Source organism: Bufo gargarizans, chromosome 1 (genome assembly GCF_014858855.1).
Source record: "Bufo gargarizans isolate SCDJY-AF-19 chromosome 1, ASM1485885v1, whole genome shotgun sequence".
NCBI classification, from domain to species: Eukaryota; Metazoa; Chordata; class Amphibia; order Anura; family Bufonidae; genus Bufo; species Bufo gargarizans.
The window spans coordinates 220,958,539-220,986,483 of record NC_058080.1 but is presented as its reverse complement, the minus strand read 5'-3'; the positions used below and the strand labels follow the sequence as shown (position 1 = coordinate 220,986,483).

Here is a 27,945-nt window from a genome sequence, read left to right as displayed (position 1 = left end):
TTGTCTAGTAACTTGCGTATCTGTATTCTCTACAGGCAAGAATGGTTAGATCTGAAGGCTGAGTATTTGACCCTGCAAAGAGCTAGCATGTCTGCCCTAAAAAAGTCGATAAGGGGAAGAAATAATGATTCGATGGAGGTTGAAGCAGCAAAACAGAACTCAAGTGTGAAAGACGGTGAACAGTTTTTACTTTTTAAGCTTTTTTTTTTTTTCTTAAAAAATACATTAATGAAATAATTTTACAAGTGAATTCATTTACCTAAAACAATGTCCTCCGTGCTGCTTCATGTCATCTCTTTGCTGCTCAGTATCTGGTTTTGTCACTTTAATGGGTAAACATGCAAAATAGAGAAACTGAAATCCTTCTTGTCTTATTTATGAAGCTGATGCTCTCTTGCAACACACTCCCCTGAGGTCAGGGTAGTTCTCTCTCAGGTTTTCAGTTTTATCAGCTTTGCACATCCTTGGGGTCCACAATATTTGAGCACCATATCAGATGCAGACCCATTCACTTGAATGAGTCCTCAATCCCAATGATACAGTGCGGTGTGGAACAGAGGCACGGATTGGAAGCACTACAGAGTGCTTCCTTGGGTTTTCTGTCCATGCCTCCGCACTGCAGAAAAGTAGTGCATGCACTACTTTTTTGCAGTGCGTTTGGATGTGGATCGAGGACCACATTCATATCTTCTAAACTTGCTCATTTCATCATGACTCCGTTTTGTTTTCTTCTGTTTTTTTTTAGTTAATATGGTGAAGAACGAAACACTTGGACCGCAGTTTGTCTGTGGGGTTATTGTGAAGATCACCAGTTTGGAACCATTTCCAAATCGCCAGCATGTTAAAGTAAATATTTTTTGCAGCTTTCAATTTATTCTTATTTGTATATGTTAGTAGTAGTATACACACAAAACACAAACATATGTGAGGCCATGTGGGTAACTGCCGTCAAAAGGAGCCTAGCAGTCTTTACATTTGTAGGTCTTGCTTTCTTGTAGCCTTTTCTTTCTTTCTTTCTTTCATTCATTTTTTTTATTTATTTTTTATTTTTTCAGATGTTCATAAAAGCTCATTAAAAATCACAATGTTGAAAAACATATTATTTTTTTTTTTATTGAAATATATACTATCATTTATGCCAGAAACCGGTGTGCATTATAGCTGAATTATGCATTTATAAATAGGGCACATCTTACTTCAGCAGACATTTTACTAATACTGGCATATTAAGCTTCCATTTTAGTAAATCTGCCTCATTATTATAATAGTTGCCTAATCACTCCAGTCATGCTCTGGCTACTCTAGCTATGAAATGTGAAATGAAGTAACACATCTCTTCTTTCCTATAGGATGCTTTGTCTGGGGTCTCTGAAGTGGCATATGTAGATATGCTGGAAGGAGATACAGAGTGTCATGTTCGTTTTAAAACCCCTGAAGGTGCCCAAGCAGTTCTTGATTCCTGCCCAGAAGTGCAGAGAAAGCATAACTGGAAAATGCAGATCCTTTCAGGTAAGTACTTGGCTGGTTGACACACTGTAAATGTAGCTTCAGTAACCAGGCTATAAAATACCCGCCAAATATAAAAACAAACGTACACGGACAGCTTGCTATGTGTGTGTGTGGTTCATATCGTGATGTAGCAGCGGAGACCTAGGATTGATGGTGGGATGACTCTGGTGGCTTTTTCACAGGTTGCATTGCTATCTCTGTTCATATATTGTAGTAATAGATTTGTATTTTAAGAATGAATTTGACACAGACAGTTTATATGAGTGTGACTATTTTAGCAGAAAATAAGGATTTTCAGAAACTTGAGCAATAGCAGGAAATGGTACAGTATAAATTATAAGCATTATTTGCCAGTTAAGTCCTCCAGTGCCAGTTACTTTAGTGTTCCCCACCGGTCCTGCCACAGTGGGCGCGGTGATTGGCTGCAGTGGTAATGTAAATTACATAAGTGGATACCACTGGAGAGGCGGTACTAAAGCAGCAAAGGACTTCATAGGTAAATAATGATTTTGTTTTTTTGCTAAGCTCCATTCAAGTGAACAGGGCTTAGCCGCATCCCCCAGGCCAGTGATACTAGTTGTTATTTCACTGGGCCTGTGGTAAACAGAGAGAAGGCAGCGGCACTTCTGGAGCGCTACCGCCTTCTCAATCAGCTGATCGGAGGAGGTCCCAGGTTTCAGACCCCTGCTGATCAGATGCTGATGACCTCTCCAGAGGATAGATCAAATACAGACGTGGACAAAATTGTTGGTACCCTTTGGTCAATGAAAGAAAAAGTCACAATGGTCACAGAAATAACTTTAATCTGACAAAAGTAATAATAAATTAAAATTCTATAAATGTTAACCAATGAAAGTCAGACATTGTTTTTCAACCATGCTTCAACAGAATTATGTAAAAAAATAAACTCATGAAACAGGCATGGACAAAAATGATGGTACCCCTAACTTAATATTTTGTTGCGCAACCTTTTGAGGCAATCACTGCAATCAAACGCTTCCTGTAACTGTCAATGAGACATCTGCACCTCTCAGCAGGTATTTTGGCCCACTCCTCATGAGCAAACTGCTCCAGTTGTGTCCGGTTTGAAGGGTGCCTTTTCCAGACTGCATGTTTCAGCTCCTTCCAAAGATGCTCAATAGGATTGAGGTCAGGGCTCATAGAAGGCCACTTTAGAATAGTCCAATTTTTTCCTCTTAGCCATTCTTGGGTGTTTTTAGCGGTGTGTTTTGGGTCATTGTCCTGTTGCAAGACCCATGACCTGCGACTGAGACCAAGCTTTCTGACACTGGCTAGTACATTTCTCTCTAGAATTCCTTGATAGTCTTGAGATTTCATTGTACCCTGCACAGATTCAAGACACCCTGTGCCAGACGCAGCAAAGCAGCCCCAGAACATAACAGAGCCTCCTCCATGTTTCACAGTAGGGACAGTGTTCTTTTCTTGATATGCTTCATTTTTTCGTCTGTGAACATACAGCTGATGTGCCTTGGCAAAAACTTCGATTTTTGTCTCATCTGTCCACAGGACATTCTCCCAGAAGCTTTGTGGCTTGTCAACATGTAGTTTGGCATATTCCAGTCTTGCTTTTTTATGATTCGTTTTCAACAATGGTGTCCTCCTTGGTCGTCTCCCATGTAGTCCACTTTGGCTCAAACAACGACGGATGGTGCGATCTGACACTGATGTTCCTTGAGCATGAAGTTCACCTTGAATCTCTTTAGAAGTCTTTCTAGGCTCTTTTGTTACCATTCGGATTATCCGTCTCTTAGATTTGTCATCAATTTTCCTCCTGCGGCCACGTCCAGGGAGGTTGGCTACAGTCCCATGGATCTTAAACTTATGAATAATATGTGCAACTGTACTCACAGGAACATCTAGTTGCTTGGAGATGGTCTTATAGCCTTTACCTTTAACATGCTTGTCTATAATTTTCTTTCTGATCTCTTGAGACAGCTCTTTCCTTTGCTTCCTCTGGTCCATGTCGAGTGTGGTACACACCATATCACCAAACAACACAGTGATTACCTGGAGCCATATATATAGGCCCAATGGCTGATTACAAGGTTGTAGACACCTGTGATGCTAATTAGTGGACACACCTTGAATTAACATGTCCCTTTGGTCACATTATGTTCTGTGTTTTCTAGGGGTACCATCATTTTTGTCCATGCCTGTTTCATGAGTTTATTTTTTTACATAATTCTGTTGAAGCATGGTTGAAAAACAATGTCTGACTTTCATTGGTTAACATTTATAGAATTTTAATTTATTATTACTTTTGTCAGATTAAAGTTATTTCTGTGACCATTGTGACTTTTTCTTTCATTGACCAAAGGGTACCAACAATTTTGTCCACGTCTGTATATGTTATCAGAAAAATGCTTTATGGCCCATGGGCCCTTTCTCTGCCTCCTGCACTGAACATTCATCCTTAAAGGAACACTAAACACAGAATCCAAACAAAAAACAACCAACAAAACCTAGCAATCTTTCTTTTTCTTGTTTTGTCAGATATCACTATTGCAGACCATGAAAAGTAAAACAGAAAAGCAGTGTATTCTTTTCTTACACTGAAGCCACGTCTTCTCCCTCTCCCCTTCTGATGCTAGTGTGCATGAACCAGGAGGTTTGGGAGCAGATGGCTGGCCAGCCATATTACCAGCTGTAGTACATGTATAGTACCAGCCAATAGCCATAGTACCAGTAATACCAATACTCATGCTTGCCCCTGGTACTATATGTATTAATGTAGTGTATGCTGAATGTATGTATGAAGTGTGAATCACTGTCGTTTGGAACGCTACATTTCTGTTAAAACTGTTACTTTATTAATCAGAAAAACAAAAGGGAAGGGGGACTAACCTATATTAAAATTCTAGGACACCATCCATTCAGTATAGGGTCGATATGAGGACCTATAAGCCGCATACACGGTAAATGCAGCTGCGGATGGGGTCACTAGAAATGCCGCAGGCTAGTGCTATACTGCAAGTGAAAGCAGAGGGCCATGGGGCCGTGCTAATTGATTCCACAGAAGTAAGCACTAAGGTGCGGTCAGTGTGCTCTGAATCACTACCAGCTCATGGATCCCTCGACTAAAGTTATGGATAGACTAATCCAGTGATAAACATCTGCCTGCAGAAGCCGATCTCAATTGAATCCATCCGTTCATGTGAAACGGATGTCTAAGAATCGGCCCTGCAGACACGAATCACTGGATCTAAGCTAAGCTGGGTGAAACAGGCAGATCTGGATTGCTGTTGCTCATCTAACTGCAGAGGGCTGAGAACCGCAGACCTCAACTGCAGTGTGAGCGCAAAGCAGATACAAATGAACATTGATTCATCCCCACACCACACTCAACGCGTTTCGCCATAAGGCTCGTCAGGAGCGTGTATCTGTGGTTCGCAGGATAAATATTCAAAGCTGCTGAGCCTCCATTACAGAGGCTGCAGCTGTAAGTACGAGGTGGCCGAACGCGGCCGCTCAGGTGCACAGAATATGAGGAGAGTCCTCCTCCCCTCAACTGAGCCCCGCCTGCAGAACGGCCAATGAGGACGCAGGAGGCACGGCATCGCCGCATCATCCATCCCGCCCCCATTGTGCCGCCCCCTCGATGAGACCGGCCCAGATGAATGTAATAACATTCTACATTAAAGTTAGAGTAAATATATACGGCGACTTACTACCCTGGCAACGTTTGTATAGCTCCGATCGGGACAGGGATCATGAAGTGGTATGAACTACATTGTATTTTATTTAATTTTTATTTATTTATTTTTTATTTTTATTTATTTAATTAGTTGAGGACATCAATCGGTGGTGGTGGAGACAATACAGGAGGGTCAGGAAGGACCCAGCAGCATTTTTACTAGACGGCAATACTGTGATCAGGCTGATTTAAAGGGGCAGTGTATGGTATAATGTGGTATAAGTAATCCACAACCAATAATTACACTATCACACCCCTGGTATCTCCTAGCCCCCTCAATTGCCTAGGTGATCTAATGACATAGAGTCATTAGTAGTCCATGCCGCTGAGACACACGGATCGTGGGCAGTATGTCATCACCCCTAATGTTCCCCCGTTGCACCTCAGCTCCAGGGATCTAGAGAAAACACACAAAGGAATTATACTCATTTAGTCCCTGGGGCTGGAGCGCACATAGGCGGTAAATCCACTGTGTCTCTTTTTGCAATAACCGCCTATCAAAGTCGCCTCCTCTTGGCGCTCTTCTGACCACCTCCACAGCCTGAAATTTGATGACATCCACATCACCGTTGTGCATGGTCGATATGTGTCTAGCAATCGGGGTATCTGCCCCTTTGCGGATGTCATTTAGATGTTCTGCTATTCTTCTACGGAATTCTCTTGTGGTTTTACCCACATATTGCTTTCCGCAAACACAAGTGGCCAAATATACCAGGCCTCTTGTTTTGCAATTGACAAATGATCTGATAGTAAATCTCTGTTCAGTGACGCTACAGATAAATGTAGCGCCAGTCTGGATTGCAGGGCAAGCCACGCAGCTGCCACAGCGGAAGGTCCCTTTGAGGTTGGTACTCAGCCATGTGGATGTAGTCGGGCCCTGAAAAAAGCTGTGCACCAGGCGATCTCTCAAACTACGTCCACGTCTGTACGTGATTAGAGGTACATCGCCTATCATATCCCCAATATCTGGGTCTGATTTAAGAATACCCCAGTAGGTCGTCAGCAAGTCACGCACTGTGTTGTGTGCTTCATCATATGTGGCTATGATGCGCAACTGGTCCATTCCAGCCGATCCCGACCTAGGGGTAAGGAGGGCATCCCGGTTTTGTGCCAGTGAATGCTGGTACGCTTTAGTTAGTACATGTTGTGGGTACCCCCTACTCCTAAATCTGGTTCGTAGATCACTGGATGCCGTTCTGAAATCCGACATACTGGAGCAGTTACGCCTTACCCGAAGGTATTGCCCTTTTGGAATTCCCCTCTTCAGGGGCAGGGGGTGGCAACTGTCCCAACTAAGGAGGCTGTTTGTTGCAGTCTCCTTGCGGAACAGCCGTGTGCCAATATTGCCCATCCTGTCCCTGAAGATGGTTAAATCCAGAAAGTTGATTTGAGATTCCTGGATCTCTGATGTAAAAAATAATCCCATAGTGTTTATGTTCAGGTCTGAAACAAACTGATTGAAGTCCTCAACACTCCCAGACCATAAAATCAATACATCATCGATGAAGCGTAACCACAAATTAATGTGGTCAGCCCTTCTCTGATTATCCGCGAACACAACTTCACGTTCCCACCAGCCCAGGTAGAGATTGGCGAAGGTCGGGGCACAGGGGCTCCCCATCGCCACTCCCCTGAGCTGGTGGTACATGCGATGATCAAAGATAAAACAGTTGTGCTCAAGGATAAATTTCATTAGTTCAAGAATAAATTCGTTATGCTGCCAGCAATGGGTGCCACGTTGACTAAGGAAAGAGGCCACAACTCCACACCCCCTATCATGGGGTATGGAGCTGTACAAGGCCTCAACATCCAGGCTGGCCAGCATAACGTTCTCACCAAGATGTATTCCTTCCAATTTTTTGATTACATCCATAGAATCACGTACATACGAGGATAGGGACTCCGCAAATGGTCGTAAAATCCTATCCACGTATGTACTGATTGGATGTGTCAAACTCCCAGTCCCTGACACAATAGGACGTCCCTTTAAGGGGGTAAGTCCCTTGTGCACCTTGGGTAACCCATAGAAACAAGGGATCTGGGGATGTTTGGGAAACAAAAACTCAAATTCAGATCTACTGATAAGGGCATGATCGTGTGCTGTGTCCAAGAGGTCCTTCAATTGCCTCCTGAACATCTCAGTAGGATTTGATTCCAGCACACGATAACATGATTTTATCACTGAGAATATTCTGTGCACCTGAGCGGCCGCGTTCGGCCACCTCGTACTTACAGCTGCAGCCTCTGTAATGGAGGCTCAGCAGCTTTGAATATTTATCCTGCGAACCACAGATACACGCTCCTGACGAGCCTTATGGCGAAACGCGTTGAGTGTGGTGTGGGGATGAATCAATGTTCATTTGTATCTGCTTTGCGCTCACACTGCAGTTGAGGTCTGCGGTTCTCAGCCCTCTGCAGTTAGATGAGCAACAGCAATCCAGATCTGCCTGTTTCACCCAGCTTAGCTTAGATCCAGTGATTCGTGTCTGCAGGGCCGATTCTTAGACATCCGTTTCACATGAACGGATGGATTCAATTGAGATCGGCTTCTGCAGGCAGATGTTTATCACTGGATTAGTCTATCCATAACTTTAGTCGAGGGATCCATGAGCTGGTAGTGATTCAGAGCACACTGACCGCACCTTAGTGCTTACTTCTGTGGAATCAATTAGCACGGCCCCATGGCCCTCTGCTTTCACTTGCAGTATAGCACTAGCCTGCGGCATTTCTAGTGACCCCATCCGCAGCTGCATTTACCGTGTATGCGGCTTATAGGTCCTCATATCGACCCTATACTGAATGGATGGTGTCCTAGAATTTTAATATAGGTTAGTCCCCCTTCCCTTTTGTTTTTCTGATTAATAAAGTAACAGTTTTAACAGAAATGTAGCGTTCCAAACGACAGTGATTTGATTTTGATAGGTGGAACGTATACCATATATCAGTTATACCAGTGAAATTTTATGTATGAAGTGTGACTTCAATTACAGAGGTTTTTATCCAGCTATTCCAGACCGTTGAATTCCAAATTTCCCTAGTTATGCAGTAATAAATCCTTTCATCTAGCTAGACCGTCCTGCCATTCAGGGTCCTCGAACAGCTCAGTGATAGCACTGACCAGAGGAATTGGTATTAACAGATTATATTGTCCTGGTACTATATGATAGTCACTCAGTGTATCAGGGCTACATTGTTAGTAGTTTATATAACCAGTATTCTCCATCACTGCCCAATAAGGTTATTACTCAGCTTTCCCAGACAGCAGAATGCCAGATCAGCCTATTCCCCAGTTTCTCATCCGTATCATTGGGGGACACAGGCTTGACCATGGGTATAGCTGTTGCTACTAGGCGGCGGACACTAAGCACAAAAGTGTGAGTTCCTTCCTTCAGCTTTACCCTTCCTACAGGGATTAAGCTAAATCAGTTTTAGCTTAGTGTCTGAAGGAGGCAGACCTCCCTGCTTTGCAGGTCTGCAAATTTTTTCCCTTTTTTATTTTTAATTTTTCTTTCCTTCTAGCGGGATTTCAGTCGGTCCTAGCTGCCTGCATTCCCATACGGGAGACCAGGGGATCCCCCAATCCTGCTGCTCCTTCTCGGTCTCCAAAAGTCGAGGTCCATATGTTCTTAAAGCCTCTGCATCCTGCCAGCCTTTGGATCACCACGGCCGCCCACTACAAGTGCTTTCTGTTTCTGGTGTAGCGGCCCTCCCCAAGGGGCCACACAATGAAGATGGTGACCAGGTGACTATCCCCCCCACAAAAAAAAAAGAAGTTTGCTCCCCTCCTTCCTACTCCCTCCCCTTTGCAGGTTACCTTCACTGTGTTCCCCATGGAGGCATTGTCCCCTCCATACGTCTTTCTCCTTTCGGGAGTGGGGTTGGGGGGGATGGAGAAGCCTCCGGTGCGCATTGCGCTCTATCCAGGGGCCATTCCTCCTTTGCATTGCTTCCTATCCTACAAGGTGGCCTTTTTGGTGGCAATCGCTTCCATCCGTAGGGTGTCGGAACTCGCGGCTCTTTCCTGCTGGTCGCCTTTCTTGAAAGTAGTCTTTCCCCCTGTTCAGTCTTTCCTTCCAAAGGTTGTGTCGGCATTCCATCTCAATGAAGAGATCATTCTCCCTTCATTTTGTCTGGACCCGTCTCATCCTCGTGAGCCGTCGCTCCATACTCTGGATTTGGTGCAGGCCGTTCACATCTATCTGTCTCAGACATCATCTTTCCACCGGACCGATTCCCTGTTCGTCATTCCAGAGGGGTCGAGGTGAGGCTGGCTGCGTCTAAAACTTCCATTTCTCGCCCATTTTCCTTGGGGGACACAGACCTTGGGTATAGCTCAGCTCCCTAGGAGGCGTGACACTAAGTAAAACTGTTAAGCCCCTCCTCCATCAGCTATACCCTCAGCCTGGAGATAGAGGCTACCAGTTTTAGCTTAGTGTCCAAGGAGGCAAGACACTCCCTGCTACTGCAGGGCTGTTTTCTCCTTGTTATTTTTACTTTTCCTTCTAATTTTGTTATTTTATTTTTTCCTAGGGATACCAGAGACGCATTAGACCTCTCTGCTCTCCCGGGGTTGAGCTGCGCCAGTGCCAACTTATCTGCACTGCTGCCTCCCCCACAGAAGCAATAGGAGGATCTGGGCAGCAATGGCTCCCCTACATCCCGCCAGCTAGGGGGTCGCCCGCACGCCAAGCCCCTCTTCCAGCTTCCTGCCACTGCGGTGCCAGTGGCTGAAGGGGCGACCCTGCTGGAAAGGACTGAGGGTGAAGACGTCGGACGGTGAGATGGCTATTCCAGCCCATACCCCGTCCCTATCTGCAGCATCTACCCCTCTGGGTAAGGGGGGCACCCGTGGTCGCTGCAGGACAATGCAGCACAGCAGCATCCTCAGCACCCCCACGCCGTTCCCCCCCCCCACGCTGCTATCTTTCTCTCCCCCCCCCCCCCCCCCTCATTCGGGGCTGACTCCATTTTTCTCTTCTTCCCGCCGCCGCCCGCTCCGTTCCGAGAACGGGGGGCGGGGCTTAGCGTTCCTGGCAGGGGGCGGGGCTTACGCGCCCCATTTTGGGGGCGGAGCTACGTTCTCCTTCACAGGAGACATTTCAAGCGCTGGAGGGGGCGGAGCTTGTTCCCCGCGCTTTCTGCTGAGGTTTCCCGCGCTTCCTCACTCCTGACAGGAAGCTGGGACACGGTGCGGGACTCTAACCTCCTGTGTACATCGCTCGGCTTCTGTGGGCGCTCTCTGCTGCTCACTGCTGTTCACTGCTTCTCTGCTGCTGCTGATCTGGGCCATCTCCTGACGTTCTTCTGAGGCACTGGTAGGACAGTTAACCCTCTCCTAACCCTCCTGGTCATAGCTGCTATAACCCTTTGTGGTCTCTATATTAGAGTACAACCACACTTCAGCATGTCAGATCCCACAGGTGCCCCCAAACCCTGGTACCATGCCTGTACCGCCTGTAAGGAACTTTTTCCGCGTGGGCAATCTGAGCCGCATTGCCTTGCATGTCAGGCCCCGGTGCAGGGCCCGCTTCCTGCTGCGCCCCCCGGTGCCTCTGAACCCCCTGACTGGGCTAGGTCTCTGTCTCAGGCGGTGGAAAGCCTTACACACGTAGTGGGCCGTCTCGTGGATAGACCGCCTCTCCCGCAGGCTGCCACAATCCCTGTCGCACCCGCTGGGACTACCGTTTCTGCCGCCCCCACTGGTTCCCTGCCTCCCAGCGAATCTTCCAGGGCCCGGCATACTCGGAAACGTTCAAGGGTTGAGCGCACATCTTCTCCAGATGCTTCGCTCTCTCCGCCATGCGTGCGAGCTCAGTCAAGTCTATCCTCTCAAAGGGATACGCTTTCTGAGGGAGAACTGGCGGATTCGGACGTGGACATGGACTCAGAGCTTCCGTCCAAATTGGCGTCCGCGGTGGGGCATCTTGTCACTAGCATCCGTGATACCTTTCAGCTACACGATGACCCCCCCAGCTCTGAACAGGCCGGCGTGTCCTTTCTCCGCCCCAAACAGGCCTCCAAGGTTTTTCCCATACACGCTGATTTTTCTTCTGTGGTATCCAAGGCTTGGACTCGCCTAACGTCCGCTTTATTACACCCAAAAAGCTGGACATTTGTTATCCCTTTCCAGCGGATTCTGTGACAACGTGGACATCCCCGCCTAAGGTTGATCCTCCCGTGGCTCGCCTGTCCAAAAGCACTACTATTCCTGTACAGGACGGATCTTCCCTCCAGTCTGTTGAGGACCGTCGTACGGAATCCCTCTCCAAGGCCATATTTACTGCCTCTGGTTCGGCCCTTAGACCGGTCTTTGCCTCCGCCTGGGTTGGCAAAGCGGTCTCTGAATGGGGTTTGCAACTGGAACGGGAGTTAGGGTCGGACGTCCCTGTTCAGGACCTCCGTTCCTTAGCCCAACTAATTGTTCAGGCCGGAAAATTCGTCTGTGAGGCCTCCCTTGATGCGGGTGCCCTCATTGCCCGTTCCTCTGCCCTGGCAGTTTCTGTCAGGAGGGAACTCTGGCTGAAGGTTTGGGCGGCGGACGCGCTTCCAAACGCTCTTTGGCCGGCCTACCATTCACGGGTTCCCGCCTGTTCGGAACCCGTCTGGACGAACTTATATCAGAGGCCACGGGTGGGAAGAGTACTCACCTCCCCCAGTCCAGGCCAATGGGCGCCTCCCGTGGTCGCGCTGGTTCGTCCCGTTTTCAGTCCTTTCGCAAGCCCACCGGGTCTAGACCCGCGGCCAGTTCTTCTTCCTCTGGCCCAGCCCAGGATAGACGCAAGAAGCCGTTTTTTCGGACGCAACCTACCTGGCGCAAGTCCCAGCCTGCACGGGCTCCCACAGGCCAGCAGCCCTCTGCCTGAAGGTGCGCCCCCACCCACCCGGGTGGGGGGCCGCCTTCTCCTATTCAGGAACGTATGGCGGGCCCACATCTCAGACGCATGGGCGCTCGAGATTGTATCTTGCGGATACAAAATCGAATTTGCGTCCATTCCGCCAGACCGTTTCTTCCGATCCCGTCCTCCGCGAGATCCCGTACGAGTGGCCGCCTTCTTCGCGGCCATTCACTCTCTAATGGACAAGGGTGTCGTCGCCCCCGTGCCTCCGACGGAAAGGTTCAGGGGGTTCTACTCGAACCTCTTTGTGGTTCCCAAGAAGGAAGGCTCAGTGCGTCCGATCTTGGACCTAAAACGCCTGAACCGTTTTCTCCGACTGCAGTGATTCCGGATGGAGTCTCTCAGGTCCGCAGTGACCTCCCTGGAAAGAGGGGATTTCATGGCCTCAATCGACATTCAGGATGCATACCTCCACGTTCCGGTTGCTCCATGTCATCACCGCTTCCTGCGCTTCGCGGTGGGGGACGATCACTTCCAATTCGTCGCCCTTCCCTTTGGTCTGGCGACGGCTCCTCGAGTGTTCACCAAGGTCCTGGCCCCTGTCTTGGCCCTTCTACGTTCAAGAAGTGTTTTTCTTCTCCCATACTTGGACGACGTCCTGGTCAAGGCACCCTCCTTCTCTCAGACATCCCGCAGTGTGGAACTCACTCTGGAGACCCTGACGCGGTTCGGTTGGATTATCAACCACCCCAAATCTTCCCTTACCCCCTCCAGACGGCTGATCTTCTTGGGGATGCTCCTGGATTCAGAGTTGGCGGAGGTCCGCCTTCCGTCGGACAAGCGTCTGGCCCTTCGCGGGTCGGTTCGCAGTCTCCTCCGTCATCACCGCCCTTCCCTCAGATCCAGCATGCGGTTGTTGGGAAAGATGGTTGCCTGTTTCGAAGCGGTGCCGTTCGCACAATTCCGATCCCGCACCTTTCAGAGGGCAATTCTGTCGGCCTGGGACAAATCACCGAGGAGTCTGGACAGGACCTTTCTTCTGCCTCCCCTGGCTCGGGCTTCCCTCGGCTGGTGGTTGCATATCCCTCTAAGGGGGAAGTCCTTCCTTCCACTGAACTGGCTGGTGATTACCACAGATGCCAGCTTACGGGGGTGGGGGGGGGGGTTTTCCCTCCCCGGTCCATCCAGGGCGTTTGGTCTCTATCGGAGTCCAGACTTCCAATCAATATTCTGGAACTGAGGGCGATTCTTCTGTCCCTCAGACACTGGACCCATCTGCTGAGGGGCCACCCTGTTCGGATACAATCGGACAATGCCACGGCTGTGGCATACATAAACCATCAGGGAGGCACTCGCAGCGCTGCAAGAGGTGACCCTCATTCTCCTCTGGGCGGAGACGCACGTGCCGGCCTTATCTGCGATTTACATCCCGGGGGTGGACATCTGGGCGGCGGATTTCCTCAGCCGGTCCATCATCGACCCGGGAGAATGGTCCCTGCACCCAGAGGTGTTCGAAGCCCTTTGTCTTCGCTGGGGTCGCCCCGACGTGGACCTCATGGCCTCCAAATTCAACCACAAGGTCCCCCTATACCTGGCCAGGGCACGGGACCCGAAGGCATACGGCGCCGACGCGCTCGTCCTTCCGTGGCGCGAATTCTCCCTTCTGTACGTCTTTCCTCCTTTTCCCCTCCTGCCACGGGTTCTTCGGAGGATCGCGGCAGAGGGTGTCCCCGCGATTCTAATCGCCCCGGATTGGCCCCGCCGGTCTTGGTACGCCGACCTAATGTTGCTGTTGGCAGACGCACCGTGGCCACTGCCCTCCAGGGAAGACCTTCTCTCTCAGGGACCGATCTTCCACGAGCATTTAGGCTCGCTACGTTTGACGGCGTGGCTATTGAGACCGCCGTCTTAACGCGACTGGGTTTCTCCGCGGACGTAGTCCGCACCATGATCCGTGCTCGTAAGCCCGTATCCTCTAGGATCTACTATCTGGTTTGGAGGTCTTATCTGGGGTTCTGTGAGTCCCGGAGCATCCCACCTCTCCGGTTTTCTCTTCCCACAATCCTGTCCTTCCTCCAGTCGGGTCTGGACCTGGGGCTGTGCCTCAGTTCTCTGAAGGGTCAGATTTCGGCGCTGTCTATTCTTCTCCAGCGTCCCCTGGCCCCTCTAGGGCCAATTAAGACCTTCTTACAAGGGGTGGCTCACTCTGTTCCGCCGTACCGCCCTCCAGTTCCTTCCTGGGACCTGAATGTGGTGCTCTCGGCGCTCCAATCAGCCCCCTTCGAGCCTTTACGGGAGGTCTCCCTTCGCCTTCTGTCCTGCAAGGTCATCTTTCTTGTGGCCGTCACGTCTCTCCGACGGGTGTCGGAGTTAGCGGCTCTTTCTTGCTCCAAACCTTTCCTGATCTTCCACCAGGATAAGGTTGTGCTTCAGCCTGTCCCGACTTTCCTGCCAAAGGTGGTCTCCGCCTTTCACATCAATGAGGACATCGTCCTTCCGTCGCTCTGTCCCTCTCCTTCCCACCCCAGAGAACGGGAACTGCACCGTCTGGATGTGGTCAGGGCGTTGAGGATTTACTTGGAGGTCACCGGGTCCTTTCGGCGCACGGACTCCCTGTTTGTGGTTCCGGAGGGTTCGCGCAAAGGGTTGGCGGTCTCCAAGGTGGCTATTGCCCGTTTCATTAAACTGGCGGTGTCTGAGGCTTATCGAGCCAAGGGCAGACCTCCGCCTTTCGGCATCACTGCTCATTCCACCAGAGCAGTCGGAGCTTCCTGGGCGCAGAGGCATCGGGCCTCGGCTGAACAGTTGTGCAAAGCAGCCACTTGGTCCTCTCTGCACACTTTCACAAAGTTCTATAGGGTGCATACGCATGCATCAGCGGATGCTGCTTTGGGCCGCCTGGTTTTGCAGGCAGCGGTTTCCTGATGCTCTGGTGGTGTTCCGCCTTGGGTTTGTGGTCCCTCCCTTCTTGGACTGCTCTTGAACGTCCCAATGTCTGTGTCCCCCAAGGAAAATGGGCGAGAAAAGGAGATTTTTGTATAACTTACCAGTTAAATCTCTTTCTCGCTCTTCCTTGGGGGACACAGCACCCACCCTTCTGTGTTTGGTTACAGGGTTATGGTCTGGCGCCCCGTTGGGTTGCTGGCTGGTTGTTTCCGTTATTGGTTGTTATCCTTTCACTACTTGGACACGCAACTGGTAGCCTCTATCTCCAGGCTGAGGGTATAGCTGATGGAGGAGGGGCTTAACAGTTTTACTTAGTGTCACGCCTCCTAGGGAGCTGAGCTATACCCAAGGTCTGTGTCCCCCAAGGAAGAGCGAGAAAGAGATTTAACTGGTAAGTTATACAAAAATCTCCTTTTCCCGATGGATTCGTTTGGCCATTGTGGAAGCGTACTGCGTCCGGGTTACTGCTCATTCTGCTTGGGCAGTGCATCATGGGGCTTTGGCCCTTCAGGTATGCAAACCGGCTACCTTGTCGTCTTTGCATACTTTTTTCTAAATTTTACAGAGTACACACCTTTGTGTCTTCTGATGCTTCTCTGGGGTGTAGAGTTTTGCAGACGGCGGTTCTGTTTTTTTTGTTTTGTTTTGTTTTTTTAACCTCTTAAGGACACATGACGTACCGGTACGTCATGATGTCCTGGTACTTAAGGACACATGACGTACCGGTACGTCATGAATGGTTCCGATCACCGCCGCTCGGCGGGCGGTGATCGGAACCCGGTGCCTGCTCAAATCATTGAGCAGGCACCTGGGGCAAATGCGCCGGGGGGTCCTGTGACCCCCCCATGTCGGCGATCGCAGAAAACCGCAGGTCAATTCAGACCTGCGGTTTTCTGCGTTTCCGGGTTATTCGGGTCTCTGAAGACCCGATAACCCGGAACAGGATGGTGATGGTGGTGTGATTTCACTCCACCAATCACCATCCAGCGATCCTGAGTGGTGATGGTGACATCACCACTCAGGATCGCTTTCTGATTGGTCAGTGGGCGGTCCGGCGGCAGATTCAAAAGAGGCAGGCGCTCCTCTCCTCCTCCTTTTGTGTTCCGGAGCCGGAGGAGAGAGGAGCTGCCTGCACGTGTCTGCTGCCGCTGCCTGCACCCGATCTGTGCCCCCAGGACCCGATCTCTGCCACCAGCACCCCCCATCAGGTACATAGGGACAGCTAGGGAAAGTTTGGGTTAGGCAGGGAAAAAAAGGGAAAGTTAGTTTTTTTCACTTTTCATTGCATCACCCTAGTTAGGGTGTCTGGGGTCCACAGCACAGCTGTGTGACCCTAGACCCCCCAGGGGTGCTGCCACTTGCCCCCCCCCCCCCCCCCCCCCCCCACACACTTTTTTGGGGTGCAGGATTTTTTTATTTTTTTTTGTGTACGCTGACAGTGGCCGGCACTCTTAGTGTCCGGCCACTGTTAGCGCATCGCACACCCCACCGCTGATCAACTTCGGACGGTTGATCAGCGGTTTTGAATTTTTTTTTTCCACATTTTTTGGCCTTTTTTTTAGTCAGTTTATTTTTTTAGTTTTAGGGTGAGTTCGTGAACACCCGTGCCCCCACACACACGCACACAAAATAAAGAGTTACACACACGCACATATACACGCAGACACACACTCCCCTATGGCCCGCCGGACGTTCTCGGCCGAGGAGGCATACGCCCAGCTTGCCTCCGAATCCGAGAGTCCCAGTGAGGATGAGGATGACCCCACATTCCTGTTGTCATCCGCATCCTCCTCATCATCTAGCGATGATGATGAGCCCCCAAGGCGGCGGAGACGCCGCCAGGCGGAGCAAGGGGACCGCCATGTTAGGGACCCTGTGGCCCAGCCTAGTACGAGCAGCTCTGGGGCTCGTACTGGTTTCCCGGCCCACCAGTTAAATCCACCGGAGCACCCTGCCGGTGAATTTGTCTGGTGTAGCCCAGAGCGATACGAGCCCGTGATTCCTGATTTTGTAGGCCAATCAGGAATCCAGATTTCCACAGTGGGCTACACTGAATATGACTTTTTTCGTCATTTTTTCAGTGACCCACTGGTAAATCTGATGGTGGAGCAGACGAATCTGTACGCCCAACAGTTCGTCGCTCAACACCCGGGCTCCTTTTTGGCCAGGCCCGGTGGCTGGACGCCGGTCAGTGCAGCCGAAATGAGGACATTTTGGGGCCTCGTGCTGCATATGGGCCTGGTCAAGAAACCCAGTGTCAGGCTGTACTGGAGTGGGGACGTCCTATACCAGACCCCACTTTACAGTACAGCCATGACACGCTCCCGGTTTGAGGCCATTCGGAAATGTCTGCATTATTCCGATAATGCAGCATGTCCCCCCCGAGGTGATCCTGCCCATGACCGTCTGTACAAGATACGGCCGGTCATCGATCACTTTGGGGCCAAATTCATGGAGGCCTATGTACCTGGAAGAGAGGTCGCGGTTGATGAGTCTCTCATTGCGTTCAAGGGGAGACTCATTTTCCGCCAGTATGTGCCCACCAAGCGAGCGAGGTATGGCGTGAAGCTATACAAAATTTGTGAGAGTACCTCAGGGTACACTTACAAATTTCGTATATACGAGGGGCGAGATTCCCGGATTCAACCCCCAGAATGTCCCCCCACTCTGGGTGTTACCGGGAAACTTGTGTGGGACCTTATGTTCCCACTGCTGGATAAGGGTTACCACCTTTACGTGGATAACTTTTATACCAGTATCCCCTTGTTCCAGTCCCTTGCCGCCAGATCCACGTTCGCTTGTGGGACCGTGCGGAAAAATCAACGCGGCCTCCCTGCCCTCCCCCTCCAGGTACCTATCCCCAGGGGTGAGACCCGTGCCCTTACCACTGGAAACCTGTTGCTGGTCAGGTATAAGGACAAGAGGGATGTCCTTATGCTGTCCACAATTCATGGTAACGGCATCACCCCTGTCCCTGTGCGAGGTACCGCGGCAACGGTCCTCAAGCCCGATTGTATCGTCGCCTACAATCGGTATATGGGAGGAGTTGATCTCTCTGATCAAGTCCTCAAGCCATATAACGCCATGCGCAAAACCCGGGCATGGTACAAAAAAGTTGCGGTCTACTTGGTGCAGGTTGCCATGTACAACTCTTTTGTACTATCCCGAAGCGCTGGCAGCACAGGGACATTCCTCCAATTCTATGAGGCAGTCCTCAAAGACCTGATCTTTTCGGACCGGGAAAGAGCAGGCCGGAGTACCTCGGGAACTGCAGGCGCCCGGATCGTCCCTGGCCAACACTTTCCAGGTGTGGTCCCCCATACTGGAAAGAAGGGACGAACCCAAAAAAGGTGCAGAGTGTGTCACAGGAGGGGGATACGGAAGGACACCACAACTCAATGTGACACCGTGCCCCGATCATCCGGGCCTCTGCATTATTGGTTGCTTCAGGGAGTATCACACTTCCATGGAGTACTAAATTTATATCCCAATTTAGGACTGACATGGGATAAAAAAAAAAAGGGTTCTCAGACTTGAGACACCCAAAAAAACTATAATTTATTAAAAGTAGACTTATTAGGTATCGCCGCGTCGGTAATAATCTCCTCTATAAAAATACCTCATGATCCAACCCCCCCCAGATTAACACGGTCCAAAAAAAAAAAAAAAGTGCAAAAAAAGATTTTTTTTTGTCACCAAACATAACAAAAAATTTAATAGCAAGCGATCAAAAAGTCATATAGCCCCCAAAATAGTGCCAGAAAAACCGTCAGCTCGTCCCGCAAAAAATGAGCCCCCACATAAGATAATCAGATAAAAAATAAATAAAAAAAATGACACCTAGACTTTAGAGATACCAAAAAAATGTTTGGGTATCAAAAAGGATAATATAGTCAAAAACCTAAATAATTATAAAAAAAAGTAGACTTATTAGGTATCGCCGCGTCCGTAAGAATCTCCTCTATAAAAATATCCCATGACCCAACCCCCCAGATTAACACGGTTAAAAAAAATAATGAAAACGGTGCCAAAAACTCCATTTTTGGCACTTTTTCATTTCAATCCGTTTTTTTCGGTAACAAAACGAGGGTTAACAACCAAACAAAAGTTAATATTTATTACCCTGATACTGCAGTTTACAGAAATGCCATATTTGTGGTCGTAAACTGCTGTATCAGTAAAAGGGAGGCCGCAAAAGGAAAGGACCGACATGGTTTCTGGAAGGCCGATTTTGATGGCCTTTTTTATTGACACCATGTCCCTTTTGAAGCCCCCCTGATGCCCCCCTAGAGTAAAAACTCCCTAAAAGTGACCCCATCTAAGAAACTACACCCCTCAAGGTATTCAAAACTGATTATACAAACTTTATTAACCCTTTAGGTGTTCCTCAACAGTTAATGGCAAATGGAGATGAAATTTCAGAATCTCAATTTTTGGTAACCTTGCCTCACAAAAATGTAATATAGAGCAACCAAAAATCATATGTACCCTAAAAATAGTCCCCCAAATAATGCCACCTTATCCCATAGTTTCCAAAATGGGGTCACTTTTAGGCTACTTTCACACTAGCGTTCGGGTTTCCGTTCGTGAGCTCCGTTTGAAGGAGCTCACGAGCGGACCCGAACGCAGCCGTCCAGCCCTGATGCAGTCTGAATGGAGGCGGATCCGCTCAGACTGCATCAGTCTGGCGGCGTTCAGCCTCCGCTCCGCTCGCCTCCGCACGGACAGGCGGACAGCTGAACGCTGCTTGCTGCGTTCGGGTGTCCGCCTGGCCGTTCGGAGGCGTGCGGATCCGTCCAGACTTTCAATGTAAGTCAATGGGGACGGATCCGTTTGAAGATGCCACAATGTGGCTCAATCTTCAAGCGGATCCGTCCCCCATTGACTTTACATTGAAAGTCTGGACGGATCCGTCCCAGGCTATTTTCACACTTAGCTTTTTTTTGCTAATATAATGCAGACGGATCCGTTCTGAACGGAGCCTCCGTCTGCATTATTATGAGCGGATCCGTTCAGAACGGATCCGCCCGAACGCTAGTGTGAAAGTAGCCTTAGGGAGTTTCTACTCCAGGGGGGTTGAAACAGGACACGGTGTAAATAAACCGGTCCATAAAAATCAGCCCTCCAAAAACCAAACGGCGCACCTTTCCCTCTACGCCCCGCTGTGTGGCCGTACAGTAGTTTACGGCCACATATTGGGTGTTTCTGTAAACGGCAGAGTCAGGGCAATAAAGATACAGTCTTGTTTGGCTGTTAACCCTTGCTTTGTTAGTGGAAAAAATGGGTTAAAATGGAAAATTAGACAAAAAAATCTAATTCTCAAATTTCATCCCCATTTGTCAATAACTCTTGCGCAACACCTAAAGGGTTAACGACGTATATAAAATCAGTTTTGAATACCTTGAGGGGTGTACTTTCTTAGATGGGGTCACTTTTAGGGAGTTTCTACTCCAGGGGTGCATCAGGGGGCTTCAAATGGGACATGGTGTAAATAAACCAGTCCATAAAAATCAGCCTTCCAAAAACCATACGGCGCACCTTTCACTCTACGCCCCGCTGTGTGGCCGTACAGTAGTTTACGGCCACATATTGGGTGTTTCTGTAAACGGCAGAGTCAGGGCAATAAAGATACAGTCTTGTTTGGCTGTTAACCCTTGCTTTGTTAGTGGAAAAAATGGGTTAAAATGGAAAATTAGACAAAAAAATGAAATTCTCAAATTTCTTCCCCATTTGCCAATAACTCTTGTGCAACACCTAAAGGGTTAACGACGTATGTAAAATCAGTTTTGAATACCTTGAGGGGTGTAGTTTCTTAGATGGGGTCATTTTTGGGAGGTTTCTATTATCTAAGCCTCACAATATGACTTCAAACCTGAACTGGTCCATAAAAAGTGGGATTTTGAAGATTTCTGAAAAATTTCAAAATTTGCTTCTAAACTTCTAAGCCTTGTAACATCCCCAAAAAATAAAATATCATTCCCAAAATGCTACAAACATGAAGTAGACATATGGGGAATGTAAAGTCATCACAATTTTTGGGGGTATTACTATGTATTACAGAAGTAGAGAAACTGAAACTTTGAAATTTGCTAATTTTTGCAATTTTGGGGTAAATTATGTATTATTTTGTGCAAAAAAAAAAATTTTTTTGACTTCATTTTACCACTGTCATGAAGTACAATATGTGACGAAAAAACAATCTCAGAACGGCCTGGATAAGTCAAAGCGTTTTAAAGTTATGTGCACTTAAAGTGACACTGGTCAGATTTGCAAAAAATGGCCTGGTCCTTAAGGTGAAATAAGGCTGTGTCCCTATGGGGTTAATGCCCACCCTTGGGACTGCTCTGTAATGTTTCATGATCAATCCTGTGTAAAAACACAGATTTGATGCATATGCAAAATTAATCTGCGATGAGTCAGAGCTTGAAAATGACTCTTTTTTTTTTTTTTTTTTAATGTTAATTTGCATATACACTCACCTAAAGAATTATTAGGAACACCTGTTCTTTTTTTTATTAATGCGATTATCTAGTCAACCAATCACATGGCAGTTGCTTCAATGCATGTAGGGTTGTGGTCCTGGTCAAGACAATCTCCTGAACTCTAAACTGAATGTCAGAATGGGAAAGAAAGGTGATTTAAGCAATTTTGAGCATGGTTCTTGGTGCCAGATGGGCTGGTCTGAGTATTTACCCAATCTGCTCAGTTACTGAGATTTTCACGCACAACCATTTCTAGGGTTTACAAAGAATGGTGTGAAAAGGGAAAAACATCCAGTATGCGTCAGTCCTGTGGGCAAAAATGCCTTGTTGATGCTAGAGGTCAGAGGAGAATGGGCCGACTGATTCAAGCTGATAGAAGAGCAACGTTGACTGAAATAACCACTCGTTACAACCGAGGTATGCAGCAAAGCATTTGTGAAGCCACAACACGCACAACCTTGAGGCGGATGGGCTACAACAGCAGAAGACCCCACCGGGTACCACTCATCTCCACTACAAATAGGAAAAAGAGGCTACAATTTGCACGAGCTCACCAAAATTGGACTGTTGAAGACTGGAAAAATGATGCCTGGTCTGAGTCTCGATTTCTGTTGAGACATTCAAATGGTAGAGTCCGAATTTGGCGTAAACAGAATGAGAACATGTATCCATCATGCCTTGTTACCACTGTGCAGGCTGGTGGTGGTGTAATGGTGTGGGGGATGTTTTCTGGGCACACTTTAGGCCCCTTAGTGCCAATTGGCCATCGTTTAAATGCCACGGGCTACCTGAGCATTGTTTCTGACCATGTCCATCCCTTCATGACCACCATGTACCCATCCTCTGATGGCTACTTCCAGCAGGATAATGCACCATGTCACAAAGCTCGAATCATTTCAAATTGGTTTCTTGAACATGACAATGAGTTCACTGTACTAAAATGGCCCCCACAGTCACCAGATCTCAACCCAATAGAGCATCTTTGGGATGTGGTGGAACGGGAGCTTCGTGCCCTGGATGTGCATCCCTCAAATCTCCATCAACTGCAAGATGCTATCCTATCAATATGGGCCAACATTTCTAAAGAATGCGATCAGCACCTTGTTGAATCAATGCCATGTAGAATTAAGGCAGTTCTGAAGGCAAAAGGGGATCCAACACTGTATTAGTATGGTGTTCCTAATAATTCTTTAGGCGAGTGTATATCAAATCAGTTTTTTTACACAATAAAAGCACAGAGAGCTATGGGGACTGGGTATTGTAGATGTGCTAGCGGTCATCGAGCAACTGCAGGAAATCTGCAAAAACTTATCTCTAGCATCTAGCCGATGTCCATGTAGAAATGGTTATAGCCCAACATTACTTTGCAAGTTTATGGTTTTTTTTTCTCTTGTTTTTCATGGTTTAGTGTCCACTTTAATATTGATGACCTATCCTAAGGATAGGTCATCAATATCTGATTAGCTGGGGTCCGACTCCTTGACACACCCACCGATCAACTGTTTGAAGAGAAGGCGGCGCTTGTATGAGCACTGCCTTCTCTTCATTGTTTACCTGCTTGCCGTTGCAACCGCAGTGGTGAGCAAGTATAACTACAATTAGGCTGTCCCATTCACTTCAATGTGATGGCTCCCTCCTATTCAAGTGTATAGGAAGGAGCTATCCCATAGAAGTGAATGAGACCGCTTAGGTGTAATTACACCTGCTCACCGCTGCAATTGCGACTGCGAGCAGGTAAACAATGAAGAGAAGGCAGTGCTTGTACATGTGCCTACTCTTCAACAGTTGATCGGCAGGTGTGCCAGGAGTCGGACCACAGCCAATCAGATATCGATGACCTATCCTGAGCATATCAAGGGATCAGGTTACATGCTGCCCATAGAAGACTATGGAGGTGGGAGAGAGAGGAGTGAGCTGCTGGAGAGATGGAGCATCAACATTTATTAGTTCATATAATCTGTTTAGATGGTGGATGTGAGTGAAAGGACTTCTGGGAGAAAGGCCGAAGGCATTGTAATTTCATCTTATACAATGAAGATATGGTCAGGAAGTGTGGAATACAGCCGCCTATGTTGCCTATTGTCTTCCATCAACTACGCCTTCAAATATAGTTTCAAAAAAATTTGCAAATACACATATATTTACACTCTATTTACATTTAGCGTATATACGTCAGGCATTTGAAGGTTAAAAACAAGGTCTGAACAGAGTCTTTACTAGTTGTGCTTTGTTCATCCTCTTACAAGAATCATCAGTCTTAAGCTGTGTAAGGCTACTTTCACACCTGCGCTAGGTGCGGATCCGTCTGGTATCTGTACAGACTGATCCGCACCTATAAATGCAAATGATGGTATCCGTTCAGTCTGCATACACTTAGTCTAAAAAAGTCTAAGTGTAAATCAAACGGATCCGTCCTGACTTTACATTGAAAGTCAATAGGGGACGGATCTGTTTACAATTACAACAATATTGTGTCAATGTAGACGGATCCGTCCCCATTGACTTACATTGTAAGTCAGGACGGATCTGTATGGCTCCGCACCGCTAGACGGACACAAACGCTGCAAGCAGCGTTTTGGTGTCTTCCTCCAGAGCGGAATGGAGGCGGAACGGAGCCAAACTGATGCATTCTGAATGGATCCACATCCATTCAGAATGCATTGGGGCTAAACTGATCCGTTTGGGGCCACTTGTGAGAGCTTTGAAATGGATCTCACAGGTGGACCCTGAAACGGCAGTGTGAAAGTAGCCTAATACTGTGTTCCTATGGTAATATATGTTCTTTTCGTTTTTATTATTGTCCCGAGTTGTAGGATATCAAATACAAGTATACTGGTTTTGATAGCTTCCTTAACGTATTTTTGATGACTAGAATAGTAATGCAGACTACAATGTTCTTTCTGTCATAGACACCTGAAAGCCTTGTGAAATACATTACGGAGGTTCTGAATGCGGTTTTCAACAGCACCTTTGTTGTAAATCAGCTAAATATTGTGTATTATTTTTTATTTTATTTTTTACATTTATTTCTTTGTCTTTTTAATTATGCTGATTTTTACAGGAGATGGTGAGCAGAGATACTGGCAGAAGATCTTGGTAGACAGACAAGCAAAATTAAACAGACCTCGTGAAAAGATACGTGGTACTCAAAAGGTAGAATTGATTGATTCTTTGCAGATAAGGTTTAGGCAACTTTCACACTTGCATTCGGAGCGGATCCGTCTGGTATCTGCACAGACGGATCCGCACCTATAATGCAAACAATGGCATCCGTTCAGAACGGATCCGTCTGCATTAGATTTCAGAAAAAAAATCTAAGTCTAATTGTTAGTCAGACGGCTCCGTCCTGACTTTGCATTGAAAGTCAATGGAGGACGGATCCGTTTGAAATTGCACCATATTGTGTCAACGTCAAACTGATCCGTCCCCATTGACTTACATTGTAAGTCTGGGCGGAACCGTTTGGCTCTGCACGGCCAGGCGGACACTAAAATGCTGCAAGCAGCGTTTGGGTGTCCGCCTCCTGAGCGGAACGGAGGCGAAACAGAGCCATACTGATGCATTCTGAGCGGATCCTTATCCACTCAGAATGCATTGGGGATGTACGGATCCGTTCGGGGCCGCTTGTGAGAGCCTTCAAACGGAACTCGCAAGCGGAACCCCGAACGCAAGTGTGAAGGAAGCCTTACTTTGTGCTGCTTTATATTAAACATATGAAAAAAGGTGTTCTATTTTGGATAAAGTGAGATGGAGGAAATAGAAGGGGGTACCTATGTACCAGAGTGGAGAGCAAACAATCTCTCTGTTTTTATAATACCTGTAGTCTTAGTAGTAGGCCACTGGAAAAATCATACAAAGTGGACAACCTTATTAACAGGAGTCTGTCAGCAGTTTAAATCCATCAAAACTGCTGACAGTGATAGACAGGTGAAGTAGTTTTAACATATGTTGGTTGATGGTCATGCTTGCTGCAGTCAGAAATGCCCTAGGCAGTCTTCATGTGAAGTGTCCAGGGCTCTCTGAACACTGCCCAGTCCCTCATCTCTCCTGCAGCTCTAGTGTCTAGCCAGGAAACTGCTAGAGCCATCACCCAGAGCAGAGGTGGGGAGCTGCCTGGGGCACTTCTGACCACAGCGTCGGGGCGATTAAAACTTGTTTTTCTCAGTCATGCAAGTTGCCTGACCTATCAACCATGGTTTTAGATTACTTTATTCCTTTTATTTATCTAGCACTGTCAGCAGTTTTGTGAAGACCCTCTGTAACCCACTGATCTGAGACTAATAAAGATGTGACTTCGGCAAGGGAGACCGTTACCGCTGTTACCCCAGCAACTTGAAACCCATGACATGAGAGAGGGAACTGATGCTGTACTTTGGCAGCTGAGGGTCTACAGTGCACAGGCCTGCCATAAGCATTTGCCTGTAATCTGTGTCGGAGGCATGGCTTAATAATTAGCCTGTTAGTATAGGCGATAATGTTTTGGAATACCATGTATTTCAAAGCATTATAGACTTAATCAAAGACCTAGGAAGATACAAAATAGTAAAAAAAAAAAATATATATATTTATTGCTTTAAAAAACTCAACTAGAAAAATGCACATTTTTTATATATAATTTTTTTTTTTTGCACTGTTGCATTGTAACGACCTATACAATAAAGGGGAGATTTATCAGGACTGGTGCATAGGAAAACTGGCTTAATTGCCCATAGCAGCCAATCAGATTGTCAGAGCTCCTTTGGAAAATGAGAGGCTCAATCTGATTGGTTGCTATGGGCAATTAAGAGTTTTCCTTTATGCCAGTCTTTATATCTCCCTCAAAGTTTTTATCACACAGTGAAACGGCTGTATCCTTCCCTTAATAAAAAAAAAAATGCTAAAATTAATAAATTATACATGGGAGGGGGTGGTTGATTCAAGAGAAGTTAAATTGAACAGACAATGAGAGGTCTGAGTAAAAGCACTATGGAGTTTATTGGGGAGTTTGGTAACCCTCCAAAACAGAACAGGTTATTTTATTTTTCTTGTAATGTTTCTATTTATAGTGACTCAGAATTTATTATAAAGACTGTTTTGGTAGAGTTTGTATAGAGGTACTCAGACTTTGTATTGTCAAATTGTATTTCGATTTTGTATCATAAAAAGAAAAATAAGAATAAAACATTATAAAAAAAAAATATACATGCCCATCTGCAGTGGTGAACAGGTGTAATTACACCTGCTCACCACTGCAGATGCAACGGCGAATAGGTAAACAATGAAGCGGAGGCAGCGCTGGCACGGCGCACGCCTCTTCTGTAAACAGCTGATCGGCGGGGGTGCCGGTTGTCGGACCCCAGCCGATCTGATATTTATGACCTATCCTGAGGATAGTAAATGTAGAAAAGAAATGGCATCGGCAGCATCTCACATCTTCCAAACTTTTATTGCAACCCCCAGACAAGTAAAAACAGCAACGTGTCGGCTGAATCACAGCCTTTGTTAAGCCTAATGACATCACATCGTTGCCTACATATATACCCCACATATAAGAACACACCCCCTCTAACTGCCAATAACATTCATTGTTCATCTCATCTGATAATCACTATTGAACACGTGTCTATTTAAACAGTTATTACCTTACACCTGGTTACACAGGTCTAAGGTAAGGTAATAACTACAGTGGCCTCCTCAAACCGGCGTCCCTGTGATCATGTGACCGGACACTGCCTCACTGCTATACATAGCGTTGTGTATGAGAGAATGGAGAAGACAGAGATGGTGAAAACGCTTCTGTCTTCTCATCGAGGTCCCCTGCAGGCATACCCAACCCAACATTTTGCTGCCCAATCACTTGAGTAGCCAGCTAAAGTCCGCGCCATAAATACAGTATATTACAGCCTGGCCTTCCATCTCCCAATATAAATATATGGAGGGGGGTTCTTAACCACTTGATTTCTGTATTGTACTAATGTCATGTCTTAGTTTATATTCTAACTAGATTTATTTTTCGCAGCTTGTTGCCAAAGGTGAAAACATGAGGCTTATCAAATCGCAGGAGGCAAGCAAGCACATCCGATTCCTTGAGGAGCCTTGAGTTACTGGAATTGTACATTCTTATTTTTTTCCCCTTTTGTTAAAGCCTACATTTGTAAACTGTACTATGCATTTCCTTTTAAAGATTGATATTCTATATTGGATGCTCTAATCCAGTTGTCACAACTTTGTACATCAGTGTTAGGAAGCCCAGCATATGACCTTTTTGCGTTAAGCTGAATTGAAACATTGTTTTTATAATAAAATACATATTTGAAATGTACTTTTAAGCTCAATGTTAGTGGTTGACCAGAAAGTAATACATTTGTTATAATTCCCATTGCATAATTTTCTGGGAGTAAAATATTGATGGCCTATTAGGGTTGGTCATCAATACTGAATTGGTGGGGGTCCGACCATCAGCTGTTTGAACAGGCTT

General features: G+C 47.2%; 1 protein-coding gene across 1 annotated transcript; it reads left to right on the top strand.

Annotated features, from left to right (window-relative positions):
* On the top strand, positions 1-27,789 carry LARP7 (La ribonucleoprotein 7, transcriptional regulator). Its single transcript, XM_044305972.1, has 5 exons — positions 1-175; positions 746-846; positions 1,350-1,509; positions 24,550-24,641; positions 27,487-27,789. Exons 1-5 carry the CDS (start codon positions 88-90, stop codon positions 27,565-27,567), a joined length of 522 nt encoding a protein of 173 aa, XP_044161907.1. The 5' UTR covers positions 1-87; the 3' UTR covers positions 27,568-27,789.
* The last annotated feature ends 156 nt before the right edge of the window (positions 27,790-27,945 follow it).

Excerpts from the sequence above, each read along its gene's own strand:
- LARP7 (XM_044305972.1), top strand. The coding sequence starts at position 88 with ATGTCTGCCCTAAAAAAGTCGATAAGGGGAAGAAATAATGATTCGATG. Across the intron at positions 176-745 it reads GAACTCAAGTGTGAAAGACG|TTAATATGGTGAAGAACGAA; the intron begins GTGAACAGTTTT and ends GTTTTTTTTTAG. Across the intron at positions 1,510-24,549 it reads GAAAATGCAGATCCTTTCAG|GAGATGGTGAGCAGAGATAC; the intron begins GTAAGTACTTGG and ends TGATTTTTACAG.